Source organism: Harpia harpyja, chromosome 19 (genome assembly GCF_026419915.1).
Source record: "Harpia harpyja isolate bHarHar1 chromosome 19, bHarHar1 primary haplotype, whole genome shotgun sequence".
NCBI classification, from domain to species: Eukaryota; Metazoa; Chordata; class Aves; order Accipitriformes; family Accipitridae; genus Harpia; species Harpia harpyja.
The window spans coordinates 16,742,002-16,760,909 of record NC_068958.1 but is presented as its reverse complement, the minus strand read 5'-3'; the positions used below and the strand labels follow the sequence as shown (position 1 = coordinate 16,760,909).

The 18,908-nt window shown below is 40.4% G+C and overlaps 1 protein-coding gene across 2 annotated transcripts in view; it reads right to left on the bottom strand.

The window, feature by feature from the left end:
- Nucleotides 1-18,908, bottom strand: part of IPO9 (importin 9) — a 39,964-nt gene that overhangs the window by 13,487 nt on the left and 7,569 nt on the right. Inside the window, exons 2-13 of one of the 2 annotated variants that reach the window (XM_052814718.1) lie at nt 16,221-16,282; nt 15,472-15,558; nt 14,299-14,500; nt 13,763-13,851; nt 13,389-13,475; nt 11,525-11,644; nt 6,612-6,721; nt 4,938-4,987; nt 4,225-4,376; nt 3,011-3,109; nt 2,762-2,868; nt 1,447-1,586 (exon numbers count right to left, since the gene is read on the bottom strand). In XM_052814718.1, the coding sequence (XP_052670678.1) occupies nt 1,447-1,586; nt 2,762-2,868; nt 3,011-3,109; nt 4,225-4,376; nt 4,938-4,987; nt 6,612-6,721; nt 11,525-11,644; nt 13,389-13,475; nt 13,763-13,851; nt 14,299-14,500; nt 15,472-15,558; nt 16,221-16,282 (1,305 nt within the window). Of the gene's footprint in view, nt 1-1,446; nt 1,587-2,761; nt 2,869-3,010; nt 3,110-4,224; nt 4,377-4,937; nt 4,988-6,611; nt 6,722-11,524; nt 11,645-13,388; nt 13,476-13,762; nt 13,852-14,298; nt 14,501-15,471; nt 15,562-16,220; nt 16,283-18,908 lie in introns of those variants that run through there. The other variant, XM_052814719.1, reaches the window with a different exon arrangement.

Genomic DNA, 18,908 nt, shown 5'->3' with positions numbered 1-18,908 from the left:
TTACTGATCACCGGAACAAAAGTAAAGGAAGAGAATGAAGGCTTTTTCAGTAATTCTTGTTCATCTAGTTCAATATTCTGTCCCCAACAGCAGTAAACAGCAGCAGTGTAGGGAAAGGAATTAAGAGAAACAGAGCACATACAGGCATCTTTTACAGATTACTTTTCTAGTTTCCAGCCATCACCTTGCAATTATAGAACACAATGTTCTGATGTTCAACAGAACCAGAGAAACAGTGAATACTCATTATCTACTCACCTGTTTACACTTATCAAGGTATGATTTATCTTTATCACACTTAACCCTTCTGCCTTCTCAGGCTAAAAGTATCCTCACCTATTTAGGCTATCCTCAAACAGATGATGCTCTCTATTTCTCAGCATCTTTACTGTTACTATTTATACTCCTGCAAGTATTAATTTTACGATGAGGACATGAAAAACTCCATGCAAGATGTATAGCAAGAGAAAAGCTTTGTTTTCTAAGCAAGTATTATAAAATGCAGTATTTCTTTCTCCAATACCATTACTGAGCATTAAACAGATATCCTTTAGAACTATCTATATACTGACTCCAGGAGCATTTTCTAGAGCACAATAGCTCATTTACAACCCAATACCACATATGTAAATTTGTGTAAATATATGTAAATAGCTGAGGTTGTTTTTTCATATGCATTGCACACTATGCACTTTGCACACTGTTTCTTCATTCAAAATTACCTCAAAAAAAGAAAAAAAAACTTCTTTACAATAGGCTAAATAAGTTTCTTTGATGAAAGCATCCAGCAACTTGTTTTTTCTGCACTGACACAACTTAATGTGGACTCACCAATAATGCTCATATTGGCTTAAACTTCTCGAATTTTAATTATTTGCAAGGATTTTTGAGGTCCAACTTTCAACAACTCCTTTGACTTTCTTGCACACTGATGTAAGATAATATAGAAGGCAGAAGCCTGCAGAGTTCCCAATAATAGGAACCCGCTCAGCTAGGAGTGTTATTTGAATTCATGTGCTACAACTAGCGTCAGCCTCAGCGTAAAGAAAATGGGACAGTATGGCGCTGCAGGAATTCTGAAGCCTGTTAAATACTGCTGGTTTCTTTCCCAGAAGCAGATACAAGACTACAGAACAGCTATTTTCCACCAAGTTCCTCAAGCAATCGCCCTTCCATCTCCAAGCCCTACAGGCTCAAACATCAGCCAACAGTGAGTTTCAACTGAAAGCATAGTGTCCCACATTTAAAGGACTTATATTAGACCTGGTAGGATGTGTGAACTCACAAGATAAGATTTATGCCCTTTGACATGTACAATGTGCACAACTGCATTTCACAACACCACATGCATACAGCAACCTGATTCATCAGACGCTTTTGTTTGTAAGAGATTTCCAAGGTCTGGCACTCAGCAGTTACTCTGAGTAATGGCAAGGTCCAGTATACCTGAAAGGTTGAGGTCTGCAAGAACAACATTTGTCAGGAAGCCATGCATATCAAAATGTATTCTACCATTCTTCACACTGTCTGTAATAATAGACTTCACAGAGCCCAGGGCCAGCATACAAGCTTCATGTATTTTCCACCTGCAAAAGAATTTAGATGCCTTTAGGTTTTTCCACCACCATCAACTCAATAAATAAATAAAATTCTGAAGTGAAACCATTACAATTTTTTGGTCTAAGATACCACAACTATTTTCTTGATACCAAAGCAGAGAATTTGAAAAGGCCCTGAAAGAAACGAACATTTGCAAAACTCTGCAAGTTGGGGGCTTGGAAACTCACCCAGGATAGGCAGCATTCTCAATCACTTTCTAAAGTATCAGTTGAATAATTGTTACTTCTTGTACCAGTTTTGTTCCCATAATAAAAAAAGAAATGAGACTTTTCTATGAAGGCTTACATCTCCAGCTGTGCCTTGCTTGATTATTCTATGTGCAGAAGCACTATGATACCCAGTACATTAAATGTTTTAAAATGTCTATTTTTGCATTACATTTTGTCAATTATGATGAAATAGGGTTATGGGCGAATACGACTTCTCCTTGGTTTTATCTGTGAAGCAAATAACCTACTTTAAAACTTATCACAATTAAGGCATACAGGGACTCAATGTCTGATCTCTCTGACCTTCAGTTGCTGCTCACTATACAGAGTGGCTACTCTGACACTAATATTCAAAATAAACACAAACAATGAACTAATGCACTGTAAAACCAAGAGAGAATAGTTACGAAACAGCAACCAGGTACTCTTACAGTTGAGGTTTCTCCTTCTATCCCCAAGTAACATTAAAAATTGCAACACTGGAATTCTAAAATCAAACACATACATCTGCATACAGCACCTATATCTTTCCTTTAGATCAAGTAAAAAAAAAAAAAAAAAAAAAAGTCTGAAATGTTGAGCTCAATTAACTGAACACAAAGTGAAGGTATTGCCAATTTCTCTTCAGATTGCGCACAACTAATTGTCGTTTCCAATTATACGTTTTAAGAAATAGTCAGGGTCTGGAGGGAGGGAGCCTGGGGACATCTAGCTTGTGCTAGCAATTGCTGAAAGTATTCCACATGAAGATGTTATCATCTGGCTAAAGAACAGTTATACTTCCTTTTTCTTCTAATCGGAGTTCTCAAATTTCATCCTTGTCCATCAGGAGCAATGTCATGAAAAAATGTGATTACATTGTGCTGCACCCAATGCTGCAAAAGAGCTTGATATTAGGAGCAGTGTTGTTCCCTGCTGCCACATCTCCTTACCAGTGCTCAGCACCGTTGTTTTTAGCCTGCTCAGCTTCTTGTAAATGTCTTGTAGCTGCTGCAGCCAAAGCAGTTGCACTCTCATTCTGGAAATCAGCAGCCACAGCCTGCACAGAAGGAAATGATAACACTTATTTGTATCGACTTTTAAAAGTTGTCCTTTTCTCCAAACGCCCTTCAAGATGCTACATTTCTTATTTGTTATTATTATTATTTTGGTTGCATCTAAATGTGGAGCACATTTCATACCAGCAACAGATCCTGTGCAGCAATCCTCACTGTATAGGAAAAAGTATCATCATCTTCATCCTCCACGAATTGCTGTGGATTTGCGGTCCAAACTTTTATCTAAAACAGAAAGGAGACAAGAAGGATAGGGTGGTTGACTAATTCAGAACACCAAGGGTAAAAGGGAGCTTTTCCGTTCCCAGCAATCTGTTTTGAAGATTTTTTTCTCTGCCATAAGAAGTCGTCATCTTCAACTGATTTTTCTCATATTCTATTGGAGAAACCTTTGAAAAGAAGAGACCCGCTCTGTTCTGAGCTCATCTTGCTCTTCTGCTCTTCATTTCAGATTAGAGTTTGACAAAACTAATGACTGACCTGGAATCAATGCTACACAGTTTTATTTATAGATGAGGAGTGGGAGAAACAGATGACTCTTTAACAGAGTGCCTGTTTTTATGTATGCCTACCTAAACAAAAAGACGATGGCTCTCAGGCTTGGGAGGCCAGGAGCCATGTAGAATTTCAGTACAAATTATTCCACACTACTAGCACAATCTTTTCACTGTCACAGAAACCTGGCTATCCCTTTCAGCATGATAATCCTCATTTTCACAGCATAATACTATTTCATGAAGGAATGAAGGAAGAAAGCTTGAGACAGTTGGGGTTGTTCAGCCTGGAGAAAAGATGACTCTGGAGAGACCTTATTGCAGCCTTTCAATATACAAAGGGGGCTTGGCTTGTAAGAAAGATGTAGACTCTTTACCAGGGCCTGCAATGACAGGACAAGGGGCAATGGTTTTAAACTGAAAGAGAGTAGATTTAGATTAGATATATCGAAGAAATTCTTTACTATGATGGTGTTGAGACACTGGAATACGCTGCCCAGAGAAGTTATGGATGCCCCATTGCTGAAAGTGTTCAAGGTCAGGTTGGACAGGGCTTTGAGCAACCTAATCTAGTGAAAGATGCCCCTGCCCATGGCAGTGGGGCTGGACTAGCTGATCTTTGAAGGTCCCTTCCAACCCAAACCATTCTATGACTCTGTGATTTGCTGTCCACGTTACACCATTTAATAACATTTGGATGCTATTGCCCTAACTCCTGGCATAGCAAAGTGACAGAACAACCTATTAGATTACAGCAGCTTCCACACACTGAAATTCTTCCTAGCACATTAGCTGTTTTAAATCTCTCATTTCATTTGCTTCCTACATTAAGACAAACATGCTCACCTGCTCCTCTGTGATCTGCATGTAAAGGAGGATGTAATAGATCAGCTCTGGCAAAGCCTTCTTCACTGTGCTCTTAAATTTGTTGTTTTCCAACAAGGCATGAACAAATTCAAATATGCTGAACACTAGATTTTCAAAGCCCAATACTTCACCTGAACAAAGAAGTAAGTGGAAAAAAAAAAGAACATGACTGAGTATGCCAATATACAGAAAGGCAGAAGGGAAAACAAAAATCATGACTGAATATGCTAACATATAGAAAGGTATAAATGGGTGTCAAATATAATTACAAGGTGTTAGCTTGCCTGACAAGGTAGTTTATTCTTACTCCCGGAATAGCAAGGGCAGCAGCAGCCCCTGGAGGATGTTTGACCTCATCACTTTCTGCTCTTGTCCCACCTCATCGCACACTCCTCATTAAAACTGATCCAGCTCAACCTAAAACCTGTTTGGTTTTCTTTTGTCCCATTACTTATGCCTCAAAATTGTTGCAGAACTCACTCGAGTCATTAGAAAACTTAAATTAGGCAGCTTCATTGATCACAATCACATGTAACTTGCAATGAAGTGATAGACACTGTTCTAACACCATAAATGTACCTTTAAGCACAATCTCCTACAGTGTTTCAGTCACTGTTCTGACAACAATAATCTTACCTAAGTCCACTCCTCTTCAAAAGAGGAGGCAGAAGTGCAGTTTAACAAGTTCTTACCGTCAGAATCCACAGGGTCCTCCACCTCTTCTGTGTAATTTACTTCTGTTCTCACATAAGTGGACAGAGTTAAGTAAATATATATGTTTCTAAAGAACTGCATCTATTTAGGAATTAATCTGTTCCTATCTTACAATTCCTGATAACTAGGTAAGTTTTCTTTCTTAAAAAAAATCCTTGACTTTACGCACAGTCCTGTGTTTCAGAGAAAAGACAAGCCCCAGGAGCTCCTGGCTTTGTACATTGCCCAACTTCAAAGACCACTTCCACATCACTTCAGTACATCCTTTAGACCATTTGGTTAACTTGAAACGAATTCCCCAAGGTAACCCAAAACTTCATTCATGTTAAAACTTTGCAAGAACGGAACCACTCAGACTCACTCCAGGGGACAGCGAATCAATTCAACGCTTCACTGCTGCCGAAGGGTGAGGAGCCAACCCCATGCTGCCATGTGCTACCTTGTGTTGGCTCTGCTCCTTGTCAGGCCTCTCCATGAGCCTCCAACCCTGAGAAGTAGCAGAAAATTAACCTGGGGGTGGAGAGGAAGGAGGATGGTGAATTGAAGGTCCAACAAATGCCAGAGCAAACACAAGGGAAGGAAGGACAAGACGCTCCCCTTTTGCAAACAAAAAACTATTTTGTCAGCTCAGCTGCCTGCAGGACTGCAGTGGGAGTCAGGACAGGAGAGGGAGAAATACACCATCAAAAATTTAACAAACAGCTCCTTGTATTTTAAAAGGTGTTAAAAAAAAAACCAAAAAACCCAAACCCAAAACACACCCAAAAAACCAGCAGACCTTGAAACCAGACAGCCTCTACTTGCTCCAGAACTAAGGCTACTTTTATGGTCTCCCTGACCATTTTTACTCTACAAGAGCCTATCACCCAACATGCAGCAGGATTCTGAAACACAAGACTGTGTTGGCAGTTTTGATATAAAAAGGTCTAGATCTATGATCTGTAGGAGAACAGTCATTCTTATTAAATTACAGAAGAAATGCTCAGTCAACCCTTACACTGTTATCACAATGCCGTGTCCAGTTCTGGTGTTTATACCAAAAAAATCGGAAAAACCTACAAGAAGGCTCAGTATTCTACAATTACTGTCTCATTATAAACTGCTAAAAAAGCAACTTTCAGATAAATGATATAAAAGATTTGACGTGTCAGTTTGCAAGTACTGGGAAAACTACCAACCGAATACCTCTAACATGGCCAATTGGGCAGTGAAGTAATGACTAAGTTATAAAATTCAAAAGGCAAATCAACTTCAACTTCAGCAGCAAGTGTAACCAGCCATTAATACTGCTGTAGCAAGGGGTATTGTAGATTCTCCTTTACCTGAAGTCTTTACATTGTGACAAGACGTCTTTTTAAGAAGACAGTTTTCACTGAAGGGTACCAGAAACAATGCAGAGATCAGCTGCAATTCTACAGCCAGTATAACACAGGCACTCGCATCATTCATCATATATGACTTTTAAGCTAAAAGAAACTTAATGGAGCTTACTGAAGTAACAAAAATATCCAGTACATCTACACTATAAATGCCTATATTCTGTCTGTCACGGCAGACTCCTCCATGTACCATGCTCTTCAGCTGTGTTCAGGTTGTTACTGTGTATGAGACAGAGTTTGTCTTGTTCTATTCTAGTTAAAACCATTCACTACAAAGGATATAAGGCAGCACTTTCTGTAAGGGTATTCCAGACAATGGGCAGGATCTGCTGCATTGACGAAACCATGTGCTTTGGATAGTTTTTCACAAGTGCTGTCACAGCCTGGAACAAAAAATAATATCAGTCAGAAGTGAAACTGGGGAAAACCATCAACAAACACTCAAATCACAGGCTGTTGTTTCATCAATAACTGAGATAATCCAACATCTTCCTGCCACCAAGGTCTCCTCCTCTCACTCCTGACCAGGCAGTCCTCTCACTTGCACAAACTCTGACAAACACACCCCTCTTCATATTTGCTCTTTTGCAGGAGAGCAAAGGGATAACACAAGATGTACAACTCTGAAGTGAAGACAGTGCAGTAATTTGGTGGTAAGGTATAGACTCCAATCAGAAGTACATCACTGCACAGCACTATCTGGATACGATTACCACCTGGAAGCTATCTTATCCCAGAAAATGAACTCTAAATCACGTAAAACCAGACCACAGCCTATTTCCCACACTTCTACCCATGCAAGCAATACATCCGTTTGCACATCCAGAGAATAGCTGCAGAAGAAAACACCCACCCAGATCAATTCTCTCACCCATCAGCTGCAGACAGAGGCAGCTGCGCCAGCCCAACACAGGGGCTGTTTTGGGAGCAGCTCAGCAGCTCTACAGGAGATTGTGCCTGGGGTTTCATGAAGCTGATCACCCTGATTTAGGGGAGCCCTTTCACTGATGCTTGCCAAATAGCTTTTGGGATCCTCCGGGAGTCAGAGAACTCTCACTCCACCTAACAGACACCGCTTCCTCCCACAGGGGCACAGCTACAGTTATTTTATATTGGTTACAGAAGAGCCCCTCACAAACTGCCTGACTGGTGGCTGCTAGAAGACATATGGGTATTAGTTTGTTTCTGCTTACCCAATATGAAACACTTTGTCCAGTTCGTTTGTAGCATTGGGTATACTAATAGAAATAAAAAAATAATTCACCTTCCAGAAAAAAACCCAGTATTCTAATATTGGTATTAGCAATGAGCAGGCAGCCAGAGATAATCTAGATACGTTAAGTTTGAGAATGAATCTGGTAGGTGCTAGAAGCATTACAGAAAAGACCTGTTGAAAAAAAACGTACATTTATGCAGGTGCTGGCAGAGGACCTGAACCTGATCTGGAGTACTGCTGCAAACTCAACACTCTGACTATGGCCACAGTAGCATCTAAAGAGACTTGTTCCATATGCCACTACTTACAAACCCTATGCAAGTTTTTCTAAGCTATATGCCAAGACAATCTTGCAGGAAGCATTGCTGGAGAGGTAAGAGTTCTTCAATTCGATAGCTCTGCAGTTCTAACAATAGAAGGCTGCATTTGCAAGTTCACCACTTTCACACAGTGCAAGTCATTAAAAAAAGAGCACTCTCTCCTGTCAAATGTTGTATTTCAACCCCTGGCCTCTCATTCTGCCAATTCCCACTGCTTGTTTGAGCTAAAATAACTGCTTCACAGATCTCCTCCTCCTCCCCTCCTCCTCTGCCAATGCCCACGTACTGCTCCATCACCTATTAAATCCTCCAAGAAAATCCTTACCCATCTCTCTTCATAGCAAAGTCAAGCTGCTCCCCAAGCAGGACATTTAATAGCCAAGCCAGAAAATAACTGACTGCATCCACACCTGTAGCCTGAGTCACCACACAGACACACCAAAACCACCACCAGGGAGCAACACAACAGCTCCTGAACCCCTTCCAGCTATTCTGCAAGCAAATATCCAACCACATCTCCATGAATTACTCGGCATCTCCTGAAAGTCACTCTGTATTAAAGCCTTTTCTTGCTTCACCTCCTACTTGTGTCTTTAGACAGAGAAGGAATCCCCACATTTGCAGATAAAAAGCTTAAAATACACACTAAATGGCAGCAGGAGAGCACGCTAAAGCTAAACATTCAGTAAGAGTGCAGCAGGTGCAGGTTATGTACTTTGCTCATAAGCTTAGGAAATTTGCCCCCAAGACATGGCTGCCACCCTGTCTTCAATCCAAGAACAAAGAGGGTATATTAATTATTTTTGTAACTAATTATTTGTTCCAGCAGCAGGAAAAAAATAAGCGTAACTTCTCTGACCCACCTAACATACAGGTGTCAAAAGAACAGATTTTAAGCACAAGCGAAGAAGCACTACAGCAAGGTTGTAAGATACTTTAGATTGTTGGTTAATTGGTGCCCTTTATATAATTACTGCATACTAAGTACATAATATTTGTATTCCCTTGCTATGAAATTTGCCTTAACTGTTACCTGTCATGTTTAATCACTCTGTTTCTCTCAAAACAATCAACAGTGGCATGTTCAACAACATTGGAATTGGGATTCAATCATCATTTAGTTGCAGCTCATTCATCCTCAGAGATATCAATTTAATTCATGCTAAACTATCGAACAACAAAACAATAAATTACACCACTGGTACTTCGTTCTAGTCCTCATGGTTGAAAATATTTTTGTTGTGGCCAAACCTTCCACCTCCTTCAAGGGTTAAAGGCACTGACACTCCTGCTGATTACTGCTTCTGAACTTGTAACCACACTTGGAAAGATTGGGGACAAATTAACCATCAGTGGTTCGCCATGATGTGATCCAACGTACTTACTTTCTTAAACAGGATAACTGTCCAAGTGGATCAGGCAGATGTGTACACTTCAGTATTATTCATTAAAGCTTTCGACACTGTCCCGCATAACGTTCTTATATGGAAAGCAAGACATTTTAGGTCAGGGCTGCCTCTGATTTCCACCAAGAACTCCATGAACCTTGGAGTACAAAGCTCTCAAGAGACAGGGAAGAAAAAAATCTTCCTGTCATTTGCTGCATAGCACTTCATTAAGGAAAAAAAGATAGGATTCAGTTCGCATCTGGTTGAAAATGTACTATAAAAAAGTCTCAATTCCCTCCTCCATTGCATCAGCATTTCAAGGGGTTCCTGTAATGATCTCATCTGTAGAGCTGGCTTAACTAATCCCTTGAGGTCTCTTACTTCTGCATTACAATGACTATAAAATCCACTTTTCTGGAAAGGAAGGCAATTTATGGGTCTTTCACCTCAATCCCTTTTCCCTTAGAAAATTGGTATCATCAGCTTAGAAACCCTAAGTGACAAAATCATGAATTGCCCTGAGTCAACAGCCAGAATACTCATCTCTTCACAAAAAGCCTCCTACAAACCACTTGTCAGCAGCAGATCTCCTGAATTTACTGTTTAAATCCATACTGATTTTCTGCTGCCATCAATGCCACCCAACATACAATAGTGTATTCAGACCAAAATCCTCTCTTGTTTTGCACCTACCTAGCAGTGGCCAAAAGCAGATGCCCACACACAATTGAGGAACAGAGTAAGAACACGATGACATTACATCAAACACTTTCCCAGCCTGTCACATCTTTCAAGAGACTACTGCTGCATATCAGTGCAGACATACAAGTACAAATAGCTCCAATTCTGGTAAGCACTGTTATGTAAATAACAAAAAAGGCTGCAGAATGTATGAATATAACAAGAACAGAAGAACCGGTCTATGGTTAGAGTAAAACTATCAATTACAACTGCTTTTGTGTAGGCTGAAAACCACTTCTGCTCATTAAACATCTGAATATATGTATCTGGAATCAGATTGAGACACTCTTGAGCTGCAGCCTGTTCAAACTGAGATTACACCCTGCAGAGTATCCCACAGTATCCCCTTCATGTTAGCATTCCTGTGTATTACTGTCCCAGGAATCCTAGCGCACAGCCAATGGAAAAGGAAAAAAACCACAAGAGACACTCTCTTGACAAAACTTGCCAACATCCTACTGCAAACTCCCTTCCATTTGGTGCTGCACAGCAAGAAACAAGCTCCTGTTGTTACCAGCATATGATACCTGCAACTCCTTACTGAGAAGTGACAGGTTACCACAACCAGGGTACTGCCACCTTTAAGAGGACTAAGAAAACAAGTTCCACAACACAGAACTTAGTAGTTGCTAGTCTGTATAATACAATAGCATCCTCCTGCACCTCTCAGCATTTATTTTCATGGCTCCAGCGCAAAGCTGGTCATTATGAAAAACTTTTGATGCTTGTCTTCAATAACTCTTGCTGTTTTCTTCAGGGAATGTGGCTGAATGGGCCTCAGCCATTCATCTTCAGAAACCTGTACACTGTGACCCAAGTCTTGCTTACCCCAGCACACATACAAGTAAATGAAAGATCTGGATTTGATTCTGCAACTTAGGTTTTGAGCTCTTTTCTTCTCTCCCATGTTGCAGGCAGCGCATCTACAACTCCAGTGCTTTCCCAGCTGTTGAAGAGATCTCCATACCTACACTGGCACTCTTGTCCCCATGCACTGAGCTACATGCACATAGAGCTCTGCAATCCAATCTTCCTTCTCCAGGAAACCAGGAGAATACAAAGATTTTCCATCTCTCTTTTGCAGAGATAATTTAGCATTAAAGAGCAGGCAAGTTCTAGAAAAGCACCTGCACATAATAAGCTTTTAAAACTTCACTGCAGCAGAATTCTGCAGCATCTTTAGAAAAGACAGGTATTTAACTACTGAGTATGGTGTCCAAACAAGATGCATCCAAGATGTCTTAGATCAGCAAATGACAAGGACAGATCGTCCTATGGATTGGTCCCTATGGATCATTTTAGGGACAGATCCCTATGGATCTCGTCACAGGTTATCTTCAGTACAGGCAGAACAATTTATTTCAATGTTGTATGGCACTGGAAGCCAAAAAACTTCACTATTCATTACATGAGCAATACTAGGAGAGGTGACATGCACTCAAGTTTCTCTGTTTTCCAGCACATCTGACAGTGTATTGGTATTCAATTCTTTCTTTATTTAATCAGTCTTAAGTAACTTACCTTTAAGACTTCCATCTTAAACCCGCTGTCTGACGTAGGTCCGTCAGGCATTTGCAGGGCCTGAACAAAGGCCTCTGTGAACTGCTGCACCACAGGAAAAATCAGGACTTTGGCCGCACCCTGGTTATAATCAATGCAAGCACAGGTGAATACCAGATACAGATCTCCCAAGTGTGACAAGTAAAGCACTAGAAGCAACAGAAATTGCACTTTTCTGCTACAAAACCAAAGAGGGACTCATGGCAACTGCAGAACATTGCAAAGTCACATGAAATACTGAAACAAGTACATCACTTTGGCTCTTTCCTCATGCTGGGAACTAAGGTCAGCTGAATCCCACCCTTCAAAACCGCACAGCTCAGACTGCTACAAAACACACACTACATCTAAGCTAATCACTTCAGACTCTAAATAGAGATCCAGACAATCCAGTCCGGAGAGTCTCAGGAGTCGCACACATCCTCCTAAAGAGGCACTTTCATTTGACTAGATGAATCATCCCCTGTACCCTAACACCCGGACCCCCCGCAGGCTATAAAAGAAACCTGGGGTGACTACATCACATACAAGCAATTACACTGAACCCTGCGGACGGCATTTATCTCCCTCCTGAGCCACCCTCCCCCAAACCAAACAAGTTCTTTGTGAGCTGAGTATCAACAGCTGGCCTGAAGATTACCATGATGATTCTTCCTAGGAAAATGCAGCAAGTATTTTTCCAGATGTCAAAGCATTCCATAAGCAGTGCTTGGCAGAGCAAGTAATATTGGACAAAAATAATTTTATTGAGAATATTCCTCATAACTCCATAGTTAAGACAGAAAAGTTGTATGCTTAAATCAATTATGAAATACCACTTTAGCAATTTATAAAAAGATTGCCTCTTTTTCTTTTTTTTTTTTTTTTTTTTAAAGTCAAATTTCAATAGAAAAAGTTTTGTATACAACGTAAAGGACACTTTCGGCCCTCCTCCAGAATAAGACAGTGGGAAGCTACTACTATCTTTTGGATACTGGTAACCAGCTGCCTGATGTATTGCATAAGTAACCTTGCCAGTGCAGTACAGATACCGTGTAATTATCAGAACTTCCCAAAAGTCTGCACTGAATTGCTCCCTGTGCAGACAGGGAGGAAACAGCACATATAGCCACTCAGCAACAACTAGCCACTAGATTGAGCGACACCCTTTCCTATCCTCACCCCCCAAAAAGTTAAAAACAACAATTTATGGTCTGGGGAGTGCTGGGAAACCCACTTGTCAAAGGCCATATAAAATGCAGATGTGCTTAGGGCCAGACAGGAAACTCATGTGTATAAAGCTCCTTAACTGCATAGTGTTTTTTTCTTAACAGCTATTCTTCTAAAATTTGGTTTGGTTTGCACCACCCCTTTAGGAACAAAAGGCTAACATGCATGCTAAAACAACTGATGAAGTTCCAGGAGCTTGCAACCAATGCCTCACCCAAGGGCCAGAAAACTGCCCATCATAACGCAAAGGGCCAAGGCCCGGCAGTTTACCAGGACACATGGTTCACCTGGAGCCTGGAAGCTATGACAGGGATTTCCAAACAAAGGGATGATACACTATCTTCTCCCCACGCTGATTCCCCTTTCTCTGAGCTGTTACAAGCACGTCTCTTGATATGTCACAAGTTAAACTTAATTATGGAAACCGAGTCACAGTATCAAGGCATGCATGTAAAGGAGGGAGTTAGCCACTTTACATGTATTAAATTACACCCTCTTTCCCAGAATTACAGCTGACAGTACATAATTCTCCAATGTTTCATTTTCATAGTAACAATTATTTAGAATCTCGCTCAGTCTGAATTCAATGTATGTTGTACGTAAGTTAAACTCTTGCCTTTTCCAATTCCTCCATGTTACAGATCATATGGGCACACGTGGTAAATATCTCCACTGCACGCGACCTTGTGCGAATACCATACACCTAGAAAAAAGTTTAAATAATAGATCAGGAACACAGGATACTTTTATTTCCTTTAATTTTCTTTTAATTGTATTTATTTTTTGCTTTAACTTGATTCTCTTATTTTATCATTGGCTTCAGCTTCTCTGTTGAAACATAAGTTGCCATCAACTATCACATAATCAAGAAAATTCTTTAAGTCTAACTCATACTACAGTACAGCTTAACCATTAAATCGGGAGTTTCTCTGCTCCAAGAAACATTCCCACTAATGCTATTCAGTACCAACTTAATAGTGAAGATTGTACCTCTGCCATTGTGAAAATTTTGTACATCTCTGGAAGAATAACAGGAGCAACAAGTGGCATCTGTGTGTCTGTCACTTCCCGTGTAAATTCTAGAAAATGGAAAAAGAAGGGAAGTTCTTATAAGAAAACAAATTTGTAGGCAACAGCAATAACAGAATCTTTGGGAAACAGTAAGCATATTGGAAACACGTTGATTCGTACTTGACTAGACCAGTGTCATCTGGCCTACCTGTGGCAATCCTTGAAGGCAAGCAGAAAAATATCATGCTAAAAATTGCGGATATCTGAAAAACAGGGTGTTACAATCAAAGTTCCGTCTGAGCTATAACCTGTAGCACAGAACCTTCTTCCTCAGCTTTCATGACATCTACTAAGCATACAATTCAACAGTGACTGACAGGCATCACGCCCAGGAGAAGAAAAGAAGCAAACTCCAATTTCTTCAATTTGAAGTGAAAAACGACAGAATACTAGCTTAATGAAAAGCCTAAACCGCCTCCTACATCAGCATTGCCAAAGCTCTCGCATACACATACCTGTAAGCACTCTCATGGCTCCATGCACTGCATTCACATCTCCACTAACCAGCATCTCCATCAAGAGATTGAAAAGCTCGGGCCAGGCTTCAGGCCAGTCCCAATGGGCTATCGCTGAAACTGCATAAGCAACACTCGAACGCACTTTGCTGATTGATTCTCTCAGCCCGTTAGGTAGGAGCTCCCTAATAGCAACTTTTGCCTGCAGAGAATAACATTATTTAGCAAAACAGATCCCCAGTCATAAAACAATTTAATTGAAAAAGTTTTTATACCTATGACTGTATCTTGATATTGATTCAACATTGGTTTTACAAAATGAACACTCATGAGATAAAAAAACCTTGCACACTACACCCCGTAATTTTTTTATGGAAAACTCCATGGTGTTTTAACATAGCACTCTTTTTGCACAGAGCACTTGGCCAAGCGTCCAGTAAATAGCTCACAGCTGCAATTAGATAGGATGTAGATATCTACATGGAAGACATCCAGAGTTAGCCGAGATAAATCCCAGCTCCGGTGTCAGGGACTATGTTTGCTTACTTTGGAAGATTTTAGTAAACAAGAACTAGTCACCCAACCCTGAAGGGACAGGAAAAAAAAGCCAGCACTTCTGGGGCTTAATTCACAAGACCTATTTCAAGCGATTATCTTTGGTGGGATGAATCATACCCTACATGTGAAAGATGGTCCAGTCAACAGTCAAAGTGGCAAAGGGCTAGAATGTCTGGCCATTTTAGCTGTTAGATACTCCTACTGAACAGATTTTTAATGAAACCCAGCAGACCTTTAAACTGAAATTTGTCATGGGAAAACAGCCTTTAAGTCCCAAGCTAAAAAACACAAGATTTAGTAATTCTCTGAAAAAGGACTGCCAGAACCAGTTTTTGTAAAACTTACAAAGCAGCTTTCTTCTAGTCTTGCTCTTAGAGCAACAGCAACTTTATGGCTGAGCTTTTCCTACAGAAATTAGTCCAAGCTTCTTAAGTCTAGTGTTGTTTTAAGCAATTGAAAACAGATTTTTCGAAGCAGAAAATGTCAGAAAACCTTAACTGAAGCCATTAATCCTCATAATATGCAAGGGCACTGGCACTTCTTAAACCACCTACAAAATTAATATTCTTGATGGATAAAGTGTTTTAAAGTAGACAACATGAAACCAAATCTTACCCTTTCTGTGGTCTCTGGAGGTCTAAACTTTTCTGACTGAGAACACCAGTGAGTTTCCACATACTGTTTCAAAATGACAGATGCTAGCTGTATTAGAAGAGAGGTCAAGAATCAGTAACAAATCTTGCAACCATGGCAAGTGTCACCCCTGACCCATTTGCTCAGCCTCCTGTCCCACCATGCTGCTTTTAGAGGAGCAACAGGGCTTGCCAAAAATGCAAAAAATCTTTGTGAAAGGGACAAAAAATAGCTACCGCATTAAAAAGATGAACTGATGGCCATCCATTGAGCAATGATGGCCTGTACAGCACTGACGCAAGGCAGTAGCTTTATTTCCTCTCCTCTAAAAAAGCAACAAGATATGGGCCACATGGTAACTAAAGAAATACAGAACCTAAACTTCCTTTTCAAGGAGGAAAACACCTACAGAAAAAGCTGCTGCAAAGATAAGCCACACTTCTGCTTGCTGATGCCTACCATCCACCCCATAAGTTGTGCCCATTCCCAGTACAGTACTGTCTCAGCACCAGGTTTATTAATTCCAAAAAGCACTATTTTCAAAAAAGGTAAGGGTATAACACCTGAATAATGTTGGAAGAGAAAGTAACGACTCTAGAGAAATGTAAAATAAACTGGAGAAGCAGTAATAGAAAGCTACCTCCAATTTTTCACCTGGAAACATGAGAGAATATTTTAAAAACCAAGGAAACTACTATCAGAATTCTTTCTACAGTTCCAGGTAAACTCACCTGACGGATGGCCAGAGCTCCCTGGGGATCTACAGTCAGTTCTGCTAAATGAACACCAAATTCTGCAAGGAAAAAAAAAAAAAAAAAAAGTGTTGGTATCATAACTTTTATTCCCACACAGCAAAATTATCAAGATTTTTGGAGAAAGACATCATACCAACTGAATGACTCATATGTGGAAAGGAGAAGACAATTCCAAAACATAGCTACTTAAATGAATCATGAGCATTAATTCTCCCCTGTGCTCTCTGCACAAACTTCATTTATTTTCTCAGCATCTTATTACCTTCTCTCATGAGCAAAAAATTTTGCAACACAGGTTAATACCAAGCAAATGATTTACAACTTTTAAAAAAAAGAAATCTTATCTACAAAGTAACATCATCAGTCAAGTTGCAACATGAGGGATGGATTAAGACAGAAGACTGTCAGACAGCAGTCCCTTTTCGGACAACCGTTCATCCAGAGGTGATTTGGAACCATCACTTCAGCTGTCCCAAACCACACCATAAGACAGCTCAGAACACCAAGCACCTTCCTGAGCAAACCCTACCCAAGCACACTGACATCGGGAACTGCCTGTACAATCATTTGGGCCACAGGACCTTCTCAGCAAGAAATTTAACCAGAAAAAGCAAGAGCTTCTTTTAGTTGCCAAGCAAGCTCTGTAACAAAGGCAAAATTAAAATGCTTGTATCAATTCTGTTCATAACTGAGCACAGGAAATAAAAGCAGGAGGAGCAGCTTTTCTGGTATGGTAAATCCATATGCCTCAATAAATTTGCTTAAAAGTACAACTTTAACTTCCAGGTAGCTGATAACTGTATAAAATACTTCATTTAATTTTGCAAGTCTGCTTAAGAAATGCATTTCTGAGGTTTTAGTTCTAGAAACCGTGGAGCCGAAGGTATGCCCTGAGGTCCCACTAGCACAGCCTGACTCCTCTGGACAGGTTAAATGTGCTACCAGCATCCCTGACAAAAACGTAATGAAAATTCTTCTCAAAAAGAGTTCTGCAACTCTCCTTAGCAGCATATTTCAGCGCTTCACAAATGCGGTTCTCTGAGTTTCTCCCAATATCCATCTCACTTGTAAGAGGCTTTTCTGGGTTGGGAGATAATTGCCTCTCACTTTCCTGTGCTTACATTGAACATGCCCAGCTCCTTCAACCTTTCTTCAGAGATCATGCATTTAAAAAAAGGAAAAAAAAAACCCGCTTACCCTAGCTGCAAAAGCAGGGAGCCTCATTCTGAGATGTACTTAACATAATACTCCTCTTAACTGCACCAGTAATTATTCTTCTAGCTGTCTGCAATATTCCAGACTTGAGTATAGCATTGCATTTCAGCCACATTTTTAAAGGGAATAAATGAACTAAGAAGCCAGAATAAATGTAACGGCTTCACATAGTTGCAAGTCACTACTATGGCTATTTTGCAATCTTTAAATCTGTTTCCATATATGCATTTGATTTTTCTCCCTTTACATACAGTACTCTGCACTTGATTTACAATATTTTGTTTCAATGATTTTAGGCCATCTCTCCAATTTTCCAACATCTTTCTAATTCTGCCCTCCAAGCCGACTGCAGTGCCATCATTGGTAAACCAGAGGTGTACTCACTACTGCAGCTACCAAGAGCTCTGTCTTAAAAGCCCCTTGGGTTTGACAATAAGCCACTGATAACTACTCTATGCACAGGTTTTCAGCCAACTGTGCAACATAAAAATATTACAAAACTGTATCTTCTTAACTGATAAATGACCATTGTGGCAAATTCGTATCAGGAATCCTACTGAACTCAGATCATTCATACCCAGCACTTGCTTGCTTAAGCAATAAGCCAGCTCTACCATCAAACAAGAATTAGATGGATTTATCGAGAACAGATCATATAAAACAGTATTAGCTGTGTAGCATCCATTTATCCTATTATGTTATAGACACTGGCAAGCTGTTTAATGAGCTGGTCCAAGAATCTTTCCAGGCACTGAAATTACACTGATCATTGTATAGCTCATTGGCTCCTCTTTTCTCAAAGAATTGGTTTATTATTGGTTTTTTCCCAGCTGACTAGGAATTTTCTATCTTTATCATGGGTAACCGCAGTTCAAATGCATCTCTCGATAAGCGCTTCCTCCACTTATATTTTCTAGATTTGAAATATCAGAAACATCAAATTTTCTTCCCAAGATAAAGTCTGTAAAACCAAAAGATAAGAAACTTTTAATGAAGGGCCTGGCATAGGGAACACTTGGCAAACACCTTTCCTCCCAGCTCTGCTTCTCCTCTCCACTAACCTCACTATTAGTGAAATCCAGCTCTCCTCCTTCACAACCAAGCTCCATCTACCACATAACCAGTTTACGCAACCTCTTCACCCCCAGCTTCTTGGAGAAATTAAGCTGGACCGAACCAAAAAAACAGTACTAAACAGGGAAGAATAAACGAGCAGGCCTTTCTACTGAATCACTGCACTTCACATCCTGCCTCGTGGAAGTGGGCCAGTACTGACTGAGTCCAGCTCAGTACATGCATACAGAGCTGGTTCAGGACCTGCGACAGGTCCCTTTTAGTTGTCTCTGCTGGGGGCGGAGACAGGCTGCGGCGGAGGAAGAGGCCATGGTAGCTGCTGCAGCCAACCCAGGTGAATCCACTGCCCCATGGACACCAACACTCCAAATTAAA